This window comes from Balaenoptera physalus, assembly GCF_965194825.1.
Source record: "Balaenoptera physalus genome assembly, chromosome: X".
NCBI lineage: Eukaryota > Metazoa > Chordata > Mammalia > Artiodactyla > Balaenopteridae > Balaenoptera > Balaenoptera physalus.
In genome coordinates this window covers 21361697-21386156 of record NC_138903.1, presented here as the reverse complement: position 1 = coordinate 21386156, position 24460 = coordinate 21361697, and the positions used below count along the sequence as shown (strand labels likewise).

General features: G+C 38.8%; 1 protein-coding gene and 1 pseudogene across 3 annotated transcripts; one reads left to right on the top strand and one right to left on the bottom strand.

Moving 5' to 3' along the window:
• Window positions 1-191: 191 nt before the first annotated feature.
• Window positions 192-17273, bottom strand: EIF2S3 (eukaryotic translation initiation factor 2 subunit gamma). 2 transcript variants are annotated; one of them, XM_082447198.1, is made up of 12 exons: window positions 16905-17273; window positions 16289-16352; window positions 15189-15316; window positions 14977-15098; window positions 12448-12542; window positions 11010-11168; window positions 9920-10054; window positions 8346-8440; window positions 7782-7926; window positions 5448-5617; window positions 4903-5075; window positions 192-607 (listed from the first exon to the last, which is right to left on the bottom strand). In XM_082447198.1, the coding sequence occupies exons 1-12, from the start codon at window positions 16971-16973 to the stop codon at window positions 544-546; spliced, it is 1419 nt and encodes a 472-aa protein (XP_082303324.1). In that variant the 5' UTR covers window positions 16974-17273; the 3' UTR covers window positions 192-543. The 2 variants fall into 2 exon arrangements, with proteins under 2 accessions (XP_082303324.1, XP_082303325.1); XM_082447199.1 differs by lacking the exon at window positions 16289-16352 and having other exon boundaries at window positions 16905-17164.
• Window positions 17274-21672: 4399 nt separating this feature from the next.
• Window positions 21673-23437, top strand: LOC309652970 (guanine nucleotide-binding protein G(I)/G(S)/G(O) subunit gamma-5 pseudogene; annotated as a pseudogene). The gene has a single exon. The product of its transcript is annotated as a guanine nucleotide-binding protein G(I)/G(S)/G(O) subunit gamma-5 pseudogene (transcript).
• Window positions 23438-24460: the final 1023 nt, after the last annotated feature.

Genomic DNA, 24460 nt, shown 5'->3' with positions numbered 1-24460 from the left:
GGGAACAAGCCCTCGTGCCTGAAAGGGCAATTTTATTTGAACCTATTAATTTGTCACTCAAAGTTAAAAAGATAAAAGCAACATAAAATATGGGGTAAAGGGAAGTTGGTCTTCAAGAATTTGTCTTCAAGTTTTTACTGATAACAATAATCCTTCAAGCCTGGAGCTACTCAAAGACGAATCATGAAAAATAAGAAGAAAAATTTTATTTCAAACAGATTCAGTGGTATGTGTGCTACAGCAAAGGCTGGTTGTAGCAGTTTCCTTTCAAACCTGCACTGATGTATAAATTAGACATTATTTGGGAATGATTAATTTCTGGTAAAATGTAGATTCAATCCAACATGATGCCAATTTTTACATTTATTGTAGACCCTATTTTAGTACTAGAGGTTAAATTTTCATCACCAAAAAATGAGAATAACCTTACAGCTACTCCTAAGGTAATGAGCTGTGAAATTAATTCCTCACTATTGCTTTGAAAATATACCCCTCGGTTGTTAAGAGAAATTCCGACTTCATCCAAATCTGTTATTTAATTCTTCAGTCATCATCTACTGTTGGCTTGATTGTCACTCCTCTTCTTATTTGACCCCAACCAATTAAACTGCAAAATGAAAATAAAAGAAATCATGAATTTTATATCCATTTCATTATCATTACTACATAATCACATGACATAATTAGTTTTACTTGCCTATCTGCTAAATCTAAATTTGTTTCCAAAACCTGCTCCTTCAGAAAGCTCACACTATCTTCTTAGACCCAGAGAGATGGGCTCTAGCCAGAAGGAATGATAGGAAAAGCAAACAAAAAGGTGCTAGTACAAATATGCTCATCTTCACTCTTATCAAAATATACCTGCCCCTCAGAACCACTAATGAAGAACATTCCGGTCCGCCCAAGGAGCCACGCTGATACACAAACCACCTCAGTCTGATTTTTTTTTTTTCTAATTTCATTCTCTTTTCCTCTTTGAAAAATGTTTTTATGTTTTGTTCTGTTTTGTTTTTTAACCATTCACAGCACTTCAACAGATCACCATGGCTTGCTTTATCATGACTTTAGCTGGTAACGGAAATTAAGAGAAGACCTAGAGGACTAGATAATCTATAAACAGATTACTCTCAAGAGCAGAGGGATTTCTGCTCCTTCTCTCTTTCAATGTCTGCTCTAGTCACTGGTCAGGCCAGACTGCTACCTCAACTGTAGCTTCTACAACAGAACTTACCTAAGCATGGGTTAAAAAAAACAAATCTAAAGAATATAAGGATCATTCAGATGCTTTCATTTCTTTTAACATACTTGCTTATTTTTAAGCAACGTATAAAATTTCATTTGGATAGAATCCTCTTACAATATTAGTAGACAGGGACCTCACTGGTGGTCCAGTGGCTAAGACTCTGCACTCCCAATGCAGGGGGACCGGGTTCAATCCCTGGTCAGGGAACTAGATCCCACATGCTGCAACTAAGAGGTTGCGTGCCACAACTAAAGCTCCCGCACGCAGCAACGAAGATCCTGTGTGCCACAACTAAGACCCAGCGCAGCCAAATAAATAAATAAATATTAAAAAAAATAGTACACAGACACAAAAAGATCATTCCTTTCTTTTAAAATACACTGTAAATCAGTATGTCTATAACAGCAAATAGTAAAATCACACAAGAGGGTAAAATCAAGCAGGCATAAATCACCACAAAGCAGAAATGATTTACTTAAAAGAGAACAAAAAGTTTAACTCTAAATTAGAGAGTAATAATTCATATCTTCTGAACAGTAAATGGTGAAAGACCATCCTGAGGCACTGTACCAGGGAAGCCTTAATAAGGGAGGTAGGTAATGAGAAAAAAACAAAGCCAAGGGTGATTTGAGTAATTATGGCGACAATCAGGACACAGAACAGTCTAATTTAGAGGGTTTATATGAGACAAAGCAGGAGAAACTTAAAATTCGTTCAAGCAGGCTTCCAGAAAGGTCCTAAATATCAGAAAGTAGTGGGAAGCTACTAAAAATTACTGAGTACAGCATGAAAAAATGTTTTACGAAGATTAATTTTGACTGAGTGCTTAAGTAACAGTGGAAGAGGCAAATTAGGAATCTTTTGCAATAACTTTTATGTGTGAAATGATGGTGGTATGGGCTATAATGAGGTCACACAGAATAGAAAGGAAAGAGTAGATTCAGTAACTAACCAGGAAAAGAGAAAAGAGACAGGAGTCAACAATATGTGCATGTTTCCTAGCTCTATCCACTCGAAGCGCCCTGAAGCAACAGCACCTTAGGAGCAACAAGCACACCTAGCACCCGTATCTGCATTTCTAATACCATTTCCCACTAAGAGGAACCAGGGCCCCCTCAGGAGAAATGACCAATTCTAAACTGGAGCAGGGGAGAGGTACAAGATGATTCCAGAACATCTTGTGCCACAAAGTAAGGAACTGTCAAAAAAACAAAAACAAAAACAAACCCAATGGGGAAATATTGAGGCTTGCGCAAGTCCCAACCTGTCCATGGGGTTGCTATCTGCTTCGTAAAACAAAGCAGAGGGTTTGTCTTCTAAGAAAAGTCATCTTCTCTGAAAAAGCCTCTTATGTAGTTGGCTTTGGCATCTTCCCAAGGTAGGAGGGCAGGGACTGATTCTGGGTTTTCAGTTGAGGTAGAGAAGACAGTGGCTATTACCAGAAAGTCCAGAGTGGGATGTAGTTACCTCCAGAATGCATCACTGCTAACCTAGCCTGGGTTTCATGACAGTCATAGAAATGGATTCCTTAATAAAATAATAGGGTAAAAAAAAAAGGGGAAATGTCAAAAGGACATAGGAGTCACTTAAAGGGTCTCTACTGGACAAATCCTCGACAATTTGGGTATCAAAATAAATAAGAACAGGTTATCACCTCACACCAGTCAGAATGGGCATCATCAGAAAATCTACAAACAACAAATGCTGGAGAGGGTGTGGAGAAAAGGGAACCCTCTTGCACTGCTGGTGGGAATGTAAGTTGATACAGCCACTACGGAGAACAGTATGGAGGTTCCTTAAAAAACTAAAAATAGAACATACGACCCAGCAATCCCACTACTGGGCATATACCTGAGAAAACCATAATTTAAAGAGTCATGTACCACAATGTTCATTGCAGCACTATTTACAATAGCCAGGACATGGAAGCAACCTAAGTGCCCACTGACAGACGAATGGATAAAGATGTGGTATATATATACAATGGAATATTACTCAGCCATAAACAGGAACGAAATTGAGTCATTTGCAGAGACACGGATGGATCTAGAGACTGTCATACAGAGTGAAGTAAGCCAGAAAAACAAATACGTATATTAACGCATATATGTGGAACCTAGAAAAATGGTACAGATGAACTGGTTTGCAGGGCAGAAGTAGAGACACAGATGGAGAGAACAAACTTGGCAGGGGGGGGGAGGTGGTGGTGGGATGAATTGGGAGATTGGGATTGACAAATATACACTAATATGTATAAAATGAATAACTAATAAGAATCTGCTGTATAAAAAATAAATAAAATTCAAAAATTCAAAATAAATAAATAAGAACAGTAATGAATCATAACCTACTGAATAAAACAGGAAGCCATGAGTGCGTATTATAACTAGATAAGTAAATAACGGGGCAGAAAGAATGACAAATGATAAATGAGGAGTGGTGGAGTTGGGGGATGGGGATCACCATTTTGTAAACACCATAATCAAGCTCAATTCAGACAAAAATCATCAGTGGATGCTAAATCCAGCGGGGTGGGATTTGATGAGGAGCAGGCTATTTGCATAGAGTCTCCCCACAGAACGCTTATTTGCAAGGGTACAAAGAGTAACCATATAGTGGAGAAACTGGCTAACACCTTGACTGCGTGATCAAAATTAACCTCAACAAGGAGGAATCAGATATCGTGTGTCTCTGGCTGTGACTCCCTAAGGAGAGACATCACCACCTACACGGAAGTATTCCAACCAAGAATACATAACCTGAACCTAATCTTAGGAAACACCAAGTAAACCCAAACTGAGGAGCAGTCTAGAAAGGAACTAGCTTGTACTCTTCAAAATTGCCAATGACAAGACAAAGAAAGGCTGAGGAGGTATTCCCTGGTGGCACAGTGGTTGAGAATCTGCCTGCCAATGCAGGGGACACGGGTTCGAGCCCTGGTCTGGGAAGATCCCACATGCCACGGAGCAGCTAGGCCGGTGAGCCACAGCTACTGAGCCTGCGCGTCTGGAGCCTGTGCTCCGCAACAAGAGAGGCCGCGATAGTGAGAAGCCCGCGCACCGCGATGAAGAGTGGCCCCCACTTGCCGCAACTAGAGAAAGCCCTCACACAGAAACAAAGACCCAACACAGCCAAAAATAAATAAATAAATAAATTAATTAATTAATTAATTAAAAAAGAAAGAAAGAAAGGCTGAGGAAGTTCCAGATGAGAGATCAAGAGACATGAAAACTAAATGCAATGCATGATCCTAGATGGAGGACACAGAGGACATTACTGGAAGAAGTGATAAAACTGGAAAAGACTGTAGATTTCAGTATTTTAACAATGTTAAACTTGTTAAGTGGTTATATAAGAGAATATCCTTGTTTTTAGGAAATATACACCAAAGTATGAAGACATCAAGGGGCAACCTATTCCTCAAACGGTTCAGAAAAAGATAAGGGAGATATTAAACCTAAGTTCACTGGTTTTCGCATAGGCTGTGTCTATCACAAATCAGGCCTAGAAACACAGATTTCGAAGTCATTCGAATACAGTTGAGAGTTGAAACCACAGTACAGTAACTGTTGCGTTCAAGGTAAAGTGTGTTTGTGCGTGTGTTAAGAAAACTGATTCTGTCTTTTTTATTAGACACTGACAAAGGCTAATAAACTTACCGCCAGTGTTTCTCAACTCTTCGGCTAAGTGCAATTTTTTCTCCTACTTCTGTGCACACAGGATTAGTCAAAACGATTTTGCCCAAATCAGCCTTGACTGCACTAACTCTTCCTCCTGTCGACAGGGATCCTATGTTCACCATAAGCACTTCATTCTTAGACAGCTTTTGCACCTAGGGAAATCAAGGGGGGAAAAATAAACCCCAAAATCAAGAAAATGCTTTCCAAATAACTGCTTATTTTCCTACAACCTTGCCAACAAAAGATGTCAGCAATTTTCCATCTCTGCCAACCTGATCTCAGTAAGACTTTTTTAAAAAGTCACATGGATAATAGGAATTATCATGTCATACATGACGTACTGTTTCCTGTTTTGTTTTACTTTGAACTGACTGCCATACAGAAGTTCTCAATTTTCAGGAAGTCAAATTTATCTACCTCTTCTTTTTTCTTAATCCCATGTTAGCTGAAAACAAATGAACCTCAAAACTGGTCTTAATTTCACTGTCACTTTTTTTGGAACAGGAATTACAGAAAGCACTTACTTTTGCTGCTTTCTTGTCTCCTTCAGTGCGTACACCTAGAAGCCGTCTAAGCAGGAAATAGGAAATTTCCAGTTCTGTGAAGATCTCAGGTAAAGCTCCAACTGCACCAAGTACCTGCCCCACCATTCTGTCAGCCCGGCACAAAGTGGGGTCAATTTTTGTTCCAACTCCTAATACAAAATAAGATATACATTTTATTGTTCAACATTTTATTTCCTATAAAGCTGTTTACCCAAAAAACTTAGTCAAACAAGTACAGCATATACTTATACATTTTAATACACACTTATACTTTCATACTCATGTATTAGCTACATAGATGTGACAAAATACCTGTTTTATCTGAAGAAACAGAACTGTAAACTCACGGGTTAGTTGAGCATTTGAGAACAGAAAGATTCTCTTGATTTAAATTCTAAGCAAAGGACAAACAGAGCTAAGAGCCTAACTCAAAAATGAGCCTGAATATCCTTAATGAAGGTTGAAAAGATATGAAATTCATAATGAGTAGTTTTCAGGATATTTGCCTGCCATTTCTCCCCTGGAAGGCTGATCAAAAAGATAGCTTAAAGACTTTATATGGTTCCTGGGATCCCCTTCAAAATATTTTAGCTGTATGTCTTTCAAGGAGAAGAGGGAAGAAGATACAAAGATGAGGCAAGAATAGTAAAGTATTGGGAATTCCTGGCAGTCCAGTGGTTAGGAGTTGGTGCTCTCACTGCCGTGAGCCCAGGTTCCGGGGAACTAATATCCCGCAAACCGTGTAGCGTGGCCAAAGTAAAAGAAAAAGAGTGGTAAAGTATTAACTGTTGAACCTGGGTGGTGGCTACATGACCACACATTACACTACATTACACTAATCTACTTTTATGTTTGAAAAGTTCCATAAGTTAAATTTTAGAAGTCTCCAGAGTTTCCTTGTTTACAAAACAAACAAAAAGGATAAAATTATACACGGTAAACTCCTAATTACAAGATAACAATAGAAAAATGAATTATATAGCCAAACACCAGAGAACAAAAAGACAAACTCCTTCACCAAATGTTTTCTTCTTTAATCCAAAAGTTATAATACCTCTAATTCTCACTGTACCTTGCCTTTTTCTGGGTATCTGGTAATACACTATTGTATGAGATCAGAAGATCCATAAATTATCTCAGTAATTCCAACATAACGGAAGTTATCTTCTTTAATTCCCACCTCAGTGTAACTATGATCTGACATGATTCAGCTGACATTTGTGGGTAACTCTCCATTTGCAAAACATACATTAAAAAAAACAAAAACAAAAAACCACCACCACGGGGCTTCCCTGGTGGTGCAATGGTTGAGAGTCTGCCTGCCAATGCAGGGGACACGGGTTCGAGTCCTGGTCTGGGAAGATCCCACATGCCGCGGAGCAACTGGGCCCGTGCACCACAACTACTGAGCCTGCGCGTCTGGAGCCTGTGCTCCGCAACAAGAGAGGCTGCGATAGTGAGAGGCCCGCGCACCGTGATGAAGAGTGGCCCCCGCTTGCCGCAACTAGAGAAAGCCCTCGCACAGAAACGAAGACCCAACACAGCCAAAAATAAATAAATAAATAAATAAATAAATAAAGGAGTTCCTTTGGTTTTTTTTTTTTTTAAATTTTTTTATTTATTATTTATTTATTATTTTTATTTTTGGCTGTGTTGGGTCTTCGTTTCTGTGTGAGGGCTTTCTCCAGTTGCGGCGAGTGGGGGCCACTCTTCATCGCGGTGCGCGGGCCTCTCACTACCGCGGCCTCTCTTGTTGCGGAGCACAGGCTCCAGACGCGCAGGCTCAGTAGTTGTGGCTCACGGGCCCAGTTGCTCCGCGGCATGTGGGATATTCCCAGACCAGGGCTCGAACCCGTGTCCCCTGCATTGGCAGGCAGATTCTCAACCACTGCGCCACCAGGGAAGCCCAAGGAGTTCCTTTAAAAAAAAAAAAACAAACAAAAAAACCACCACCACTCTACCCCCAAAACCATGTAGGCTAAAAAAAAAAAGTATAGTTAGGTATTTTAAATGATAGGACATAAAACTTACTTTGTTACTGCTAAAAAGGAGCTGCTTTAAAAACTAAACCAAAATTCTACTTTATGTTTAAAAATAATTTTTACAAACACATGAAACCATCTTATGACCTAAAATCAACAGCTTAACCACATATGTTCCTCTACCCCATTCAATTATTAAACATCAAATTAAAAATCTATAATATATAATAATAAAAATCCATAATATATCTTTATGAGTAATATGTTTCTCATGAAAAGTACCATGAATATCCACAAATTAAAAACGTAGGGATGAGAGAAAAATCTTTACCAATAAGACCTCCTGGAGCAGCATACTGAAGATCATTATGCTCTGCGAAAAGTGATACAATTTTGGAAAAGATGGGTTTACACATGAGCTTTCCTTCACTATCTTTGGAAACAATACCAGGTCTGACTTCTATCTCCTGGCCCACCTGTAAAAATATAAATTAGTGATTAGAATTTGTGGGACAACACGATTTCCATTACATACAAAAAGTCTTAACAGGAAGAAAACAAAACTGAAAAGCAATCCTTTCTCTATTTCAAAGATCACTATTTAAAAAAAAAGATGTGGGAGAGATCTTCAAAACCAGAACCATCCAAATGTTTCAAACTACCTACCACACAGGCCTATCACCATATAAAATGTGCTCCATATTCATAGAAGCCTATCAAGTTAGAGGTCAAACACACTCAAAAGATATAATAGTAAACAAAGAAATCTATATCAAGTACTAGACACCATGAAGAAAAAAATTATTTTTCAATTTGAAGTGTTCATACTATTTTCCTAATTAAGACAAGAGAAAAACAAACAAAATAAAAACACAACAACCAAAACCTAGTTTACCTTTAATACTCCTTTTAGAATACTACCACCAGCTACACCCCCCTTAAGGTCATCAACTTCACAGCCAGGTTTGTTGACATCAAAGGATCTAATAACTAAAAAAAAACAAAACAAATTAAAGCCAATTCTATTCACTTTAACTTCAGAAAAATTTGATTAAGTTAACTTCTCTAAAATAGTAGACACATAAGACTTATACAAGGGGGACTTCGTGACAAAATCTAATATTATTCCAACTAAGTATACTGCAACCTTAATTACGATGGAAAAAGTGGAAATAACTTAAAAGTTCATTGATAGGAGGCATATTATGGTACACCCAGAGTATGGAGTATCATGCAGCTATTAAAAAAGAATGTTAGAGCACATGTAATGATGTGGAAGGATAACCTTCATATACTGTTAAGGAAAAAAAAAAAACTAGTTATGCATAGTATGATCCCACTTCCACAAACAAAAACTAAAACAAGAAATGTGTATATGTTTATACATGATGATATGAACAAAGAGAAAGGTGCGGGAATAGTACACACCGTTTACTTTGGTTACTTCAGGGCTAAGGGGCGAGGCAGGGAGATTGTAGACCTTTTTCTTCTTATACCTCTATATTATATGATTTCTGCATTAAAAATGTAGTTTTAAAACTTCAAAACAACCCTAGGATTGGACTTCCCTGGTGGCGCAGTGGTTAAGAATCCACCTGCCAATGCAGGGGACAAGGGTTCGATCCCTGGTCTGGGAAGATCCCACATGCCGCGGAACAACTAAGCCCATGCGCCACAACTACTGAGACTGCGCTCTAGAGCCCACGAGCCACAACTACTGAGCCCGCAAGCCACAACTACTGAGCTGGCGCGCCTAGAGCCCGTGCACCGCAACGAAGAGTAGCCTCGGCTTGCCGCAACTGGAGAAAGCCCACGCACAGCAACAAAGACCCAACACAGCCAAAAGATAAATTAATTAATTAATTAATTTAAAAAAACCAAAAAACCCCACAACCCTAGAACTATGTGACCTGCACTTCAGTCCTGAGAGCAGTGATCATTAACAAGGGGTACACATCACAATCACCCAAAAGAACCCTTCCCACAACACACAGAGGGGGGGCCTGGATGAAGGGAGGGGTTCAAATGTCCATTTTGAAAAGGCTCCTGTATCTATGTAGAAATCACGAGTTTAGATGATCAAATTATACCAGTACTGGTATATGAACTTAAATAAGTTGAAAGAGATGAAAATCTTCATTAATGGTACAATGAAATAATTTATATGGAAATTCTAATATCCTGTTCCTGACTAAAACATAATTCCATACAGAATAATGCATTACTCCATCTCAATCACGTAACATATCACATACCAAGCACAAAAAGACTAAAAGTTCCTTCTGTATTCAAAACTTTCTCTCACCAGTAATGCAATCTAGCACTGCTAATACAATCTCAGAATTAATTGAGTTCAAAAAAAATTTTATGGAGATTGTAATTTATTATCACCTCTGCAGAAATCATTGCTGATTCCCTTAAAGAGGAATCACCAATGTGGAAAAGATCAGACAAAATCCTATCACTTACCAATAAGTCGGGGTTCTGAAGTAAAGTCTCTTGGGGGTACTGGAATTTTCTTTACTATGTACTCACAGACAACTTCAATATTGTATTTTAGCTGAGCAGAAATTGGAATAATAGGAGCTCCTTCTGCTACTGTACCTATAAGACAAAATTCAGAAAGATCAAAATTCTTCAGTTTTACAGAACTTGTTCTTTACATATTATAGGAAACAGTTAAGATTACTAAAATAGATGCCTAAACATCCCCACACAAATGCCAGCAACAGGTAGAAAATGATAATTCTTTTTAGAAAAGTGCCAGTATTCTATGTTTGTTTTTGCTCCTGAAAATGAATACTATTGCATTTAAGGGAAAAAAAAGTCAAAATATATTAATAGATATATTTAATACACCAAAATGATAAAACTGCTCAAAAGAACAAAATAACACTCCTGGGAAAGAGCACTTTACTAGTTGAAAGATTTCTAATAACATGTAATTAACTTCCCAATAAATGTCAAGATAAAATTATAGACTCTGCTAATCAAAGACTGATGGCATATATAGTATTTGCTCCTTATTAATTAAATGTCAAACAGGCTGGTGAAAGAAACGGACCAAACACAATGGTATTTTAATCAAAATGATTTATTCTTTTTTGTTATGAGAGAACTGGGTGCATAGGAAATCAACCTTTCTAACAAGAAAAACAAGGCTAAGAGAGGATCAAATGTCAATAATAAGATGTCTTCCCTGAAATGAAAAACACTATGCTGTTAGAGGAAAGGAACACTAAAAGATAAAATAAATCATTGTCAGTTTCAATTCTAAAAGTAGCTACTCAGTAAGAACAGTGTAAGACTGAAGTTTTTTTTTTATGGATTTTTAAAAAATTAATTAATTAAATTTTTTGGCCATGCCACGTGGCTTGCGGGATCTTAGTTCCCCTACCAGGGATTGAACCCACTCCCTCAGCAGTGAAAGTGCAGAATCCTAACCACTGGACCGCCAGGGAATTCCGAAGACTTAAGGTTTTTTGGTTTTTTTTTTAAATGCTTTCATTTATTTTACTATCACTGAGGAGGATTTTTATTAGATATTATGGCTTCTTACCTTGTACAAATGCAAGGATCTGTTCATACTGTTCTTTAGCCTGGCTTTCTTTTACCAAATCAATTTTATTTTGTAGAATCAAAATATGCTTCAGTTTCATGATTTCTATAGCAGCCAGGTGTTCAGAAGTCTGGGGCTGAGGACAAGACTCATTACCAGCTAAATGATAAAGAATAAAAAAAATGCATGAGAATTAGCTAGAAATATTTGCCAGAATAGGCAAATCCATAAGAGACAGAAGGCAGGTTAGTGGTTGCCAGGGACTGAGGGAAAGGGGGATCAGAAGGATTGCTTAATGGGCACAGGGTTTCCTTCTGGGGTGATGAAAATGTTACAAAACTAGACAGTGCTGACACTTGTAGAACACTGTGAATGTACTTAATATCACTGAATTGTATACTTTAAATGGCTAAAATGCTAAATTTTGTGTTATGTGTATTGTACTACCAAAAAAACACTAGCTGACACCTAAAAAAGGAAACGCTTGAATGCCCTAGCCCTACTCAAGGCAAAAGTCCTGGATCGTTGCCGAGCATCCACCTTTGCCCCTGCTTCAGCCACTGTGTCTGGATTCACTGGAGCCTCCTGATCATTTGGCTCTCTTCCCTGGTCCTACACCAAAAGCTTGGAATCCACAAGTTTAGCATCTCAGGGTCTGCCCTTAGCTTTTGCTCAGGCATAAGGAAGAGCCCTCTGGCTCTGTCTAGTCTTAGAGACGTTCTGGCCCAGTCAAGCTCCTGAGAGGCAGAGAGTAATTAAGGGAAGACACTTAACACAGTCCATGAATTTCAGCTACTATCAGAGGCTACTCCCTAACAAACCGAGGGAAGAACACTAAAAACAACCATTGGTATTATAAAGAAATAGGTATGTTTTTTGGGCACCTTAATGACCATCCTAAGTGATGATGTTCAGGTGTCCTGTACTATATACGCTCGGCATACTTTTAAAAATTATATCCCATAGCAACAAAATCTCTTGACAGCTCACATAAGGAAGGTGGCACAACACCAGCCTTGAAAACCCCAATTCATCTAGACTTCAGCACTTATTATGAGATTTGCATCTAAATAAAACCATTATACACCAGTGTTGCAGTAGACAACTCAAAGATGCACACACAAAAATAATACATGCACTTTTACATGTAAATATAAAACTAATAAATCATTTCATGTGATCTAAGGGGAGAAAATGCTATTGATTTTTTCAAATATATACTACCAAAAGAATTCTCACAAGACATCTGCCCTAGGTCTATCTTTAGTATTTTGTGATAGCTGGTAGACAAGGATATCATCCAGGTTGACATGTTAGTTCCCATTTCTGTCACCTTTAGGTACTGGATGTGGCCCTTAAAGGCCTTAGTTTCCCTTTAAATAGTCCATTTTGGATTTGCTCCACAATGATTTGTCCAAACCAGTTCTGACGTATTTACCTATCAACAGAAGAGCTGCATCCATCACTGCGGCACCATTCAGCATAGTAGCCATCAAAATATCGTGGCCAGGACAGTCAACAAAGGAAACATGTCTAACAATTAAAAAACAGCAATCAGTCCTAAGACCAATCAATACTTCAACATTTGAGTTACAGATTTCCTAAAATTAAATCCCTTTGAATATAGAATATGAATATTACATATAAATATGAAATAAGAATATGGAAATAATTCTTATTTCTGTAAAGTCAAGTGGTTACAGGACTTGGTGTTTCTAGACCTTAGAAATAAGATTACCTACTGGCTCAATTATACTTCAAAAACAAACAAACAAAAAAACTCATAGAAAAAGAGATCAGATTTGTGGTTACCTGATCTGTGGTTACCAGAGGTGGGAGATGGAGGGAGGGGGAATCGAATGAAAGCAGTCAAAAGGTACACACTTTCAGTTATAAGATAAATAAGTACTAGAAATATGACGTACAATATGATAAATATAGTTAACACCACTGTTTGTTATATATGAAAGTTGTTAACAGAATAAATCATAAGAGTTCTCATCATAAGGGAAAAATTTTTTTTCTACTCATTTAAGTTTATATGAGATGATGGATGTTCACTAAACTTATTGTGATCATCATTTCACGACGTATGTAGGTCAAGCCATTATGCTGTATACCTTAAGCTTATACACTGCTGTATGTCAATTATATCTCAATAAAACTGGAGGGAAAAAATAAAATATGAAAAGAACAACAACAAAAATTACCTACTGGCTGAGAGTAAAATCACTGCAGATGATTACAAAGCAAATGAAATTAGCTATGTGTAGAAATAACTGGATACAAAAACTCCCAAATCCAATCAAAGTGAATATGGTATAAAGTATATACTGGGAATGTCATTGATTTGAAAGCTAAACCAGTGTTAACAGAATGGGCAGTGCCATCTGAAAAAATTTGCCAAAAACTTCTCTAGCATCTTGAAAAGCTGGAATTGCCCATCTGAAGTGCAGATGGCAGCACCATTTAAAGAAAATTATGCTACTCATTCGGAATCATTATTTTTAATAATTGTATGCTCACACTCACGATCTAAAATAGGGGCAGCAGACTGGCCCACTGCCATAACAACTCATGCACATCATGTCTGCTTTCACAACACAAGAGCAGAAATGAGTAGGTGCAAAGAGAATCTATGGCCTGCAAAGCTGAAAATATTTACTATTGGGCCTTTTGCAGGAAAAGTCTGCTGATATCTGATAAGGGCCACAGCTAGGGTGAGGCAAGTGAGCCACTCGCCCTAGGTGCAAAATTTAAGGGGGTGCCCAAAAAAATCCAGTAATCAAAACAATATTTAAATTTAATATTTAAAAAAATCAAAATTCATGCAAAAAATCCATGATGAACAAAATATCAAAAATTTAAATGAAAACAGGATCAGCAACAATGCCATGACAAAAGCAAATCAAACAAAAAACCCCAAGTGATAATGAAAAGCAAAACACTAGTAGTTTGAGCTGTCGGGGAACTAAGATCCCACAAGCTGCACAGTGGGGCCAAAAAAAATTTTTTTTTAATTTAAAAATAAATAAATAATACTATTTATCTTGATTACCAAGGCCCTTTTTTTTTTTTTCTTTTTAAAGCTTCTCCCTCCTCTTAAACTTTGGGCTTCATTCGCCTCTCCCTAGTCCCAGCTCTGCCGCAATCTACAATTTCTTTGTGGAATATCCCCAACCCCCATAAACATCGCTGGGTGGATGACAGTATCCTCTAATAAAGAATAAGTATGTGCAATCATATTCAGAAAACAGATGGGTAGGGCTTCCCAGGTGGACGCAGTGGTTGAGAATCTGCCTGCCAATGCAGGGCACACGGGTTCGAGCCCTGGTCTGGGAAGATCCCACATGCCGCGGAGCGACTAGGCCCGTGAGCCACAATTGCTGAGCCTGCGCATCTGGAGCCTGTGCTCCGCAACGGGAGAGGCCGCGACAGTGAGAGGCCCGCGCACCGCGATGAAGAGTGGCCCCCACTTGCCGCAAATGGAGAAAGCCCTGGCACAGAAACGAAGACCCAACACAGCCATAAATATAAAAATAAATAAATAAATTAAAAAAAAAAAAAAAAGAAAACAGATGGGTAACAAGCCCGTGTATTTAAAAAACGTGATTAAGAATGGCTTTGTTCTCCTCTAAGAAACAGAAACCACACTGTTTAAGAGAAATTTAGGCGGCCTGACAAAAAGAATCCCTTAAATCCAATGAGCTGTGTTTCCCTCCATTTCATTCTGCTTATGTGATACTTTTCCTTTGGAGAACTTACATGTACATCTCTTAATGTAGGTTTAAATACTTGACTTTTCCAATTATTGTCATTATGGACAAGAAAAACAAAATAATGCAAAAATAAAGCCATTCAACAATTAGGTTCACTGTTTAAAATCTCAGTTAAATATTTCAAAAAGCACAAATCACACAACAACAAAATATGAAGTGTATAGTGTTTTTAGCAGAAAAGAGGTCACCTGACTAATTTGAAGTTCCCTTTGGTCCCTGGAATATCTGTAGGAAACTCATCGGGTGTACTACTTCCACAGGATCTATAACATTCTGGCCGAGGACAACTTGGGTCATCAAGTTTATAAATCTAAAAGTTCCAATGAAAAAAAGACTTGGATTTGTTATCTGCACATTCAACAATTAAAGTTAGTTTCTAATTTCACTGTACACAGCTCACCTTAGCATTAGCATAGCCAAGTTTGATTGTAATATTTCTTTCTAGTTCATTTTTGAACCTGACAGTGTGAACTCCAGAAATAGCTTTTACAACCGTAGACTTCCCATGAGCTACATGACCAATTGTACCTATAGACAAAGTACAAAAATTAACTCATGTGCATTCAGTTACACAACATATTTTTTCAGTTTTAGAGTAGAAAACCCAAAGCCATAACTCACTGTAAACATCAATGTAAAACCAATAGTGACTTCAATTTCTCCTCCTACACATCCTTGATTACAAAAAACTTACTCTGATACAGGACTGAGGAGAACTTTCCACGTAACCGACAACCTTGTTTTAAACCATACTCAGCATAATAAAAGCTACCCATCTTATGTTTTTACTCACAGAAAAGAATGCCTTCATTTAAAATAAACACTTGGTAAAAAGTACATGAAATCTTGTATATCAAGAAACTTTCCGGCATTTTCAGAGTGAAGTAAATAGGTATGAGGAGCCCTCACACAACAAAAAGGAATCCATGAAAACAAGAAAACAACTCAGGTATCATTACGGTAATGCTGTCAAGGGTAGCACATATCTTATAAGTTTTTAACAGCCTCATGGTAGAGCCTTACTTTTAACTAGGTTTTACTGTGTTGTTTGTGCAGACTCTCAAATACCCCAAATTTACAATCAGTCAACATAACTTCTTCTCTGAAGTTCTATGTGCCAATTAAGAAAAAAAAATTATCTAGTTAATAATAGCTTATATATCAAACAAAACTTCCGCAAACTCTGCCCTTGCAATACCCCTGTGTGGCAAGTACAGTCGCGTTTCCCCCTCTTCTTTAAAATGCTACATGACTACAATCACCTTATGCTATTAAACTTTTCTTATGTATTTATCGCTTCTTCTCACGTAGTCTGTAAGCTAGGCACGGGCAACATGGGCTTCCCAAAAATATCTAGCAGGTGCTTGGCTCGCAAGAGCTGAACATCTATTTATTGAATATCTGCATCTTCATGTAATTCAGGTAATCACACAAAGGGAAAGGTTAAAATTAGTGGCCAGAGATCAATTAAGTCAGGTCTCCAAGTTATTCTTATCTTACCTATATTAATTGTGGCCTGTCTGCTGATAACTTCATGTGAAAGTGGCGTCAACTTGGTAACATCCTGCAATCGAACATTTTTATTTTAAATCGCTGTACATAAGACAAATCACAACTTTGACTTTACATTTGCTACCTACAGCTCTCCACCATTTGAATAGCCCTCTTCTACTTCTAAAGCGCTTTTTCTGTACAAGCAACCTTGGACTCTGATGACTGGGAAGCCCTAAAAGTCCTTCATCGTTACACACTGACTATGGGAGATGTGGAAGCTTGAGGTCCCCCAACCTTGAGAGCATTAGCACTAAGCACAGTGTAGATACTCCCTTCCCAGACCTTCCGAACTGAAAAGCCTTAATGACACTTAACACTGTGACTTTCCAGCCGAATCATTCGGGAGGCTCGGGGTCCCACGATCGCATAGCCTCATTCCCAGCTCACATACTAGCAGAGGCGCATGGAGCGGCGCGAGCACGACTTACGGCGCCGGGCTCCGGGTCTCCCTCCTAACCCATGCTCCCGACAGCTCGGCACTGCCTCGTCTCAAAGCCTCCCGGAAGGCCCGGTCATCCCCACTCCTGACCTCCTTCAGCATCCTGTCAGAGCGATGACTTACCAAAGTGTTGAGATCTTGCCGAGAAAGGTGCGGCTGCCCTAGAGTCACACCAGCCTCACCCCCCGCCATCTTGCCCGGAGAGGAAGGAAGTCGTCTAGGTGGCTGCCTAACCGTTCGCAAGCTCCCTTGTGCAGGGCGGGGCAGCGGAGGCGGGAGGGCCGACTAGGGCCCAGGCCTGGGAGAGGAGGATGGCCGGGGCAGCGGAGGCCTCACTGCTTGGACTTTTCTCCCCATGGATTTGTACAGTGCCTGCCGGCAGGCTGACTGAAAAACACAAGGTCAGTTTCAGGATCTATTCGCAGCAGACCTGTTGCATATTTGTGCAGGCAACGGTGAGGGCAGCCCTAAAAAAGGCCCCTTGCTAGGCGGGTGATGCAACCGACGCGCGCGCTGGGGAGGGTGTAGCCATTTCCGTTTCCCGTGGGGAGGGCCGAAAGAATTTCCCGAAACCTGGGATTCTTAACTGCGGTGTGAGGATAGGCACTGGGGATGTCCTTCTTTACCGATTTCTATAATTTAATAAGGCGAAATCAGCTCCGGGTCTGGCCGGGGCCCTTGGCCGGAAAGTGGCCGCGCACCGAGCGGGCGGTGGGGAGGGCGCCCTCACGCGGAGGTTTCGCGGCCCAGGGAGGGCAAAAGCAAAGTCTCTAACTTGTTCTCGGAGGGAGGTTTCTAGAGCCAGGGAGGTGGTCCATGGTGGCGCTAATGGAGCTAGCACTGGATAGAAGTTAGGTGTCGTGAGAGCGCCCCAATTTTTTTTTTTTAAGTCGATGCGAATTTCCATCTCTATTTTCTTTACTCTTTCTTGTTTCTAAATATTCAATGTACTTTTTCTGCAGCTAATGAAAAGTGAAGGTCTTCAAATGTCATGTTTGAGACTACAGATAGTATTCAGTGGAAATTGGGAGTCATCAAATGTTTTTTTTTATCCCAAGAACGTAAAACAATCTGTACATACATATTTTTTGTAAATCTTAAATGTAAGAAAGTATAGTTAAAAATCACCTGCTCTAAAATCAAATGTAAAATTATTCTTTGGGGATTTATTTTTTAAAACAGTGAAAAAAGCAAAGAGTAGTGAATATACTAAAGATATTTATATCCTCTGACTTATTTTAATATACTTGGAATTTTGTTTCTAGTAAGAGCTATTGCTTCTTGTTTGACTTCCTGATTTTTCAGTAAAATGTGCATATAATAACAAGAAACTATTCTGTATGAAAAAAACAAATCCGAGAAAACCACTTCTTCACTGGAACGATTACCAATAAATCGGTATTTTTAAAATTTAAAGATTTTGAGACTTTCTTAACCCCTTTTTCGTCGTGTTAAAAACAATTACAGTAAGTTTCATTTCTCGTCATGCATTTCTACACTTTACAAATTTTCTATCATGTACAGGTCTTCATTTCTAGCCAGAAAAAAATGTAAGGAGAAATGAGTATTTCAGTTACCTGTGGTCATTGAATACTTAAGCAAGATTAAAATTAATATATGTTTTCTATCAGAGAAAGACAAATACCATATGATATCACATATGCAGAATCTAAAATATGACAAATGAACTTATCTACGAAACAGAATCACAGACAGAGAACAGACTTCTGGTTGCCAAGGGGGAGGGGGAGTCGGGGAGGGATGGATTGGGAGTTTGGGATTAGCAGATGCAAACAATTATATATAGAATGGATAAACAACAAGGTCCTACTGTATAGCGCAGGGAAATATATTCAACATTCTGTGGTAAACCATAATGGAAAGGAATATGAAAAAGAATGTATATATAACTGAATCACTTTGCTGTACAGCAGAAATTAACACATTGTAAATCAACTATACTTCAATAAAATAAACATATTTTGTAAACATATATGTTTACATATATAAAACATATATATTTATATATATATATATGTTTTCTATCACACAAGTTTTGGGTACAACAGTTAACCTAAAATAGGAAGTTACATTTCAATAAATGCATTCATTGGTTAAGTGATGGTAGAAACTGTACAATATATTGTATTTGGGCGGAGGCATTTAGTTCCTAAATTTGAACAAATTTAACTTCTAAATTTATAAGTTCCTAAATTTCGAATTTATCTTACATTCTAAATAGTTATACCGTACCAGCCAATTCAGAAAACCCACTGAGGTAATAAAGATGTGGAATTAGTGGTGATGGTTACACAACTGCAAATATACTAAAAAACAGTGAATTGTACTGTTTAAAAGGGTGAATCTTATGGTATGTGAATTATATCTCAATGAAAAATATATAATTTGTTGGTAGCAGTATATAATATGCTTCACTGTCAGAAACTTTTATTGGAAATAGAAATGTGACTTAAAATGATGCTATTAATAATAGTATTAACATTGGTTCCAACTTGGGAAATTCCCTGGCGGTCCAGTGGTTAGGATTCGGCGCTTTCACGGCCGGGGCCTGGGTTCAATCCCTGGTGGGGGAACTAAGATCCCACAAGCTGCAAGGCGCGAGAAGAAAAAAAAAAAAGTATACAATTCAATGCTTTTAAGTAAATTTACAGAGTTGTGCAACCATCACCACAATCCAGATTTTAAACATTTCCATCACCACAAAGAGATCCCTCATGTCAATCCCATTTGCAGTCAATCCCCGTATCCATCTCTGGCCCCAGGCAACCACTAGTGGTCTCTCTATATATAGATTTTATATAAATGGAATTTTATATAAATGAAATATACATTTTATATAAATGGAATCATACAATATGTGGTCTTTTGCTTCTGGCTTCTCTCACTTAGCATAATGATTTTGAGGTTCATCCATGTTGTAGCATCTATCAGTAGTAGTTCATGCCTTTCTATTGCTGAATATAATTCCATTTTATGGACATACCGCTTTTGTTGATCCATTCACCAGTTGATGGATATTGGGATTGTTTCCACTTTTTGGGTGTTGTGAATAATATTGCTATGAACATTTGTGTACAAATTTTTATGAGAACATATTTTCCTTTATGTTGGTAAATATCTAGTTGTGCATTTGCTGAGTCCTATGGTAAATGTATGTTTAACATCTTGAGGAACAGCCAAATTTTTCCAAAGTGGCTGCACCGTTTTACATTCCCAGCAGCAACATATGAGAGCTCCAGTTTCTCCACACCCTTGCCAATGCTCGATATTGTCTCTCCTTTTATTGTAGACATTCTAGTAGATGTGGTTTTAATTTGCATTTCTCTAATGACTATGTTGAACATCTTTTCATGTACTTAATAGCCATTCATATCTCTTCTTTGGTAAAATATTTAAACCCATTTTAAAATTGGGTTATCTTATTATTGAATTGCAAGAGTTCTTTATATATTCTGGATACAAGTCTTCATCAGATGCATGATTTGCAAATGTTTTCTCCCAGTCTGTAGCTTGTCTTTTCATTTTCTTAATGGTGTCTGTGAGGAACAAAAGTTTCTACCTTTGATGAAGTCCAATTTATTTCTTCTTTTATGAATCTTGCTTTCGGTGTCAAATTTAAGAACACTTTGCCTAACCCAAGGACACAAAGATTTACTCCTATGTTTTCTTTTTTTTTAAATTAATTAATTTATTTTTATCTGTGGCTGCATTGGGTCTTCGTTTCTGCATGCGGGCTTTCTCTAGCTGTGGCGAGCGGGGGCTACTCTTCTCTGCGGTGTGTGGCTTCTCATTGCGGTGGCTTCTCTTGTTGCAGAGCACGGGCTCTAGGCGCGCGGGCTTCAGTAGTTGTGGCTCATGGGCTCTAGAGCGCAGGCTCAGTAGTTGTGGCACACACAGTCTTAGTTGCTCCACAGCACGTGTGATCTTCCTGGACCAGGGCTCGTACCCGTGTCCCCTGCATTGGCGGTAGATTCTTAACCATTGTGCCACCAGGGAAGTCCCCTACTCCCATGTTTTATTCTTAAAGGTTTATGGTTTCAGCTCTTACCTTTTGGGTCTGTGATCTATTTTGTGTATAGTGTGAGCTAAGGGTTTAACTCCATATTTTTGCCTGTTATCCAATTGTACCAGCACTATATATTGAAGACAATCCTTTTCCTATGGAATTGCCTTGGCACCTTTGTCAAAAATAAATTGACCAAGGACTTCCCAGGTGCTCCAGTGGCTAAGCCTCCGTGCTCCCAGTGCAGGGGGCCCAGGTTTGATCCCTGGTTGGGGAACTAGATCCCACATGCCGCAACTAAGAATTCGCACGCCGCAACTGGAAAAAAAAAAAAAAAAGATCCCACATGCCATAACGAAGATCCTGCATGCCGCAACTAAGACCCGGTGCAGCCAAATAAATAAATATTTTTTAAAAAGAAATTGACCATAAAAATGTTTATTTCTGGACTCTCTATTCTGTTCCATTGATCTACATGTCTATCCTTATGCCAGTACCACAATGTCTTGATTTCTGTAGTTTTATAGTACATTTTGAATTTGGAATGTGTAAGTCCTTTAACTATGTTCTTTTTCAAAACTGGTTTGGCTCTTCTAGAGCCTTTGTATTTCCATATAAATTTCAGGATCAGCTTGTCAATTTCTGCAATAAAGCCTGCTAGGTTTTTGATAGGGATTTTATTTTTGGGGGGATTATATCTTTTTATTCCTTTGGATGCTCTCCTCTTCCTAAATACCCCCAAATTCTTAGCATATATTTCTTAGTAATAATAATATAAATAAATATTTACTGTTTACCAGGCATGGTGCTGAGTGGTTTACAGTCCTTATTGCATTTGTTCCTTACAATTACCCTTTGAGGACCCACCACCGATCCACCGACGGATTGCCGATCTGCCCAGCTCTCGCGTGCGCCATGTCTGGTTCCTCCAGCGTCGCCGCTATGAATAAAGTGGTTCAACAGCTCCGGCTGGAGGCCGGGCTCAACCGCGTGAAGGTTTCTCAGGCAGCTACAGATTTGAAACAATTCTGTCTGCAGAAGGCTCAACATGACCCCCTGCTCACTGGAGTATCTTCAAGTACAAATCCCTTCAGACCTCAGAAAGTCTGTTCCTTTTTGTAGTAAAATGAATCTTTGCAAGGCTTTTTTTTTTTTTTTTTAAACAAGCATGTTTTAATGGGATTTTTTTGTTGTTGTTTTTTTAAATTTTTGGCTGTGCTGGGTCTTCGTTTCTGTGCGAGGGCTTTCTCTAGTTGCGGCAAGCGGGGGCCACTCTTCATCGCGGTGCGCGGGCCTCTCTTGTTGTGGAGCACAGGCTCCAGACGCGCAGGCTCAGTAATTGTGGCTCACGGGCCCGGTTGCTCCGGAGCATGTGGGATCTTCCCAGACCAGGGCTCGAACCCGTGTCCCCTGCATTGGCAGGCAGACTCTCAACCACTGCGCCAACAGGGAAGCCCTGTTTGCAAGGCTTTTAAACCACTTTTCATAAACCGGTGAATATTCAAAGGAAAGCTAAATTTGAAGCCTGTACAAAAGGCTGTCTCTATAACACGTGCCATACTATACAAACTTCTACTTTTGTCAGTCTACCTCTCTGAATATTCATGAATTTCTGTTTCACAAGGGTAATTATTTTATATACACTGGTGGCAGCATACAATAAAATACTTAGTATAAAAAAAAAGAAAGAAAAACAATTACCCTTGGAGATTGTCCATATCCTTGGAAAGGTGAAATTAATTGACATGTACACACTGCTATATTTAAAATAGATAACCAACAAGGACCTACTATATAGCACATGGAACTCTGCTCAATATTCTGTAATAACTTAAATGGGGAAAGAATTTGAAATAGATACACGTCTATGTATAACTGAATCACTTTACTGTACACCTGAAACTAACACAACATTGTTTATCAACTATACTCCAATATAAAATAAAAAATTTTTAAAAATAAATTGCCCCAAGGCATAAAGCAAAAAAATGGAGGATCAAGGATTTGAACCCACGCAGTCAGACCCAGAACCCACATGTTGAAGCGCCGTGCTGCACAGTCTCCTGCACTGCTCTCTGGTGAAGCTGACCAAAGCGCCACAGGCACATGGTGTTTGCTTGTGTAAGGAGAACACTTCTGATAGGGATTGTTTTAAATCTGTAGATAAATTTGAGGAAAATCACCATCTTCACAACCTTGAGACTTCCGTTCCCAGAGGGCCATCCTGCCCCACTTACGTTTAGCATTCCAGTGTCCCTCCCAAGTCATGTTCCCAGGACAGCGGAAAGTTCAGCCGTCCTTTCAGCCAGGCCTGGGCCCCGGTTGTTCACATGTACCTCCCCTGCTTCCACTTCAGCTACCCCCGCCCCAAGCTGAAGAGGCCAGAACTGACTTACCTGAAGTCCCTCCGTGCCCTGTATTGACAAAGACATTTTGTCCCAAGACAGCTATGCATAGCTGCTTTTTTTAAGAACTTAGTTTTAGAACCAATAAATAACCTCAGAGCCTAGATTCAATCCCGTCTCTATCCTTAACCACAGTCCCCAAACCCTGAAGCTGTGCTCTAGCAACAGTAGTTACTGGAGGCTTTTCTTCACGTCTTTCATCAAGCAAACACCATATAGCAGCTCTTCATTGCTCCCACTCACCTCAACTCTGGCGTTCACACTTAGGATGTGTGTGTTTGCATGCACATCTACTGAAGTGCAGTATTGATGAATATGCGGCTTGTGTCTTGAGGCTTCTAAAGTATAGTGTTGCTTTTCATTGGTTCATAAAGAACATAAAAATGATTAACTTTAGGGGAGGATTTGTTCTTTTTAACATTTTCATTTACAAGGGGGTATTGTCTACATTGTGTTTCAAAGTAAATACATTTCATTAAAATGATGGCATTAATTTTATCTTTGACTGATAGTGGGTGTTTTAACAACTTACAGTACTTTTCTAGCCAGCTTAGCATACCACACTCTGTTTTACTCTGTCACTGGCTACTCCTTCTCTGTCTCCTTGACAGCTATCTTCTCCCAGATGACTCCCTAACGTTGGAGTGCCCCAGAGCCCAGCCCTTGCTCTACTTACCCTCAGCCCCTTGGTAATCTCCCAAACACCTCATGAATATGTGGCTTGCATGTTGAGGCTTCTGAAACACAGTGTTATTTTTCATTAGCTTGTAAGGAGCACAAAAGTGGTGAATTTCTTTTAAAATTTTATTTTTTAATGTTTTCATTTTCAAGGGGGCATTGTCTAGACCGCATTTCAAGGTAAATATTTTCAGTTAAAATGGACCTAGAGATTGTCATACTGAGTGAAGTAAGTCAGACAGAGAAAGACAAATATCACATGATATCACTTATATTGTGGAATCTAAAAAAATGGTACAAATGAACTTATTTACAAAACAGAAATAGAGTCACAGATGTAGAAGACAAACTTATGGTTACCAAGGGGAAAGGGGGGGGAGGGATAAATTGGGAGACTGGGATTGACACATACACACTGCTATATATAAAATAGATAACCAACAAAAACCTACTGTATAGCACAGGGAACTCTACTCAATACTCTGTAATGACCTATATGGGAAAAGAATCTAAAAAAGAGTAGATACATGTATAATTGATTCACTTTGCTGCACAGCAGAAACTAACACAAC

Bases quoted from the DNA above. Each gene is read 5' to 3' on its own strand.
- EIF2S3 (XM_082447198.1), bottom strand. From the start codon at position 16,973: ATGGCGGGGGGTGAGGCTGGTGTGACTCTAGGGCAGCCGCACCTTTCT. The intron at 15,317-16,288 runs GTAAGATAAGAA...CTTTGTCTATAG, and splicing joins ACAGGCCACAATTAATATAG to GTACAATTGGTCATGTAGCT. The intron at 5,618-7,781 runs GTAAAGATTTTT...ATTTTGTATTAG, and splicing joins TGCTCCAGGAGGTCTTATTG to GAGTTGGAACAAAAATTGAC.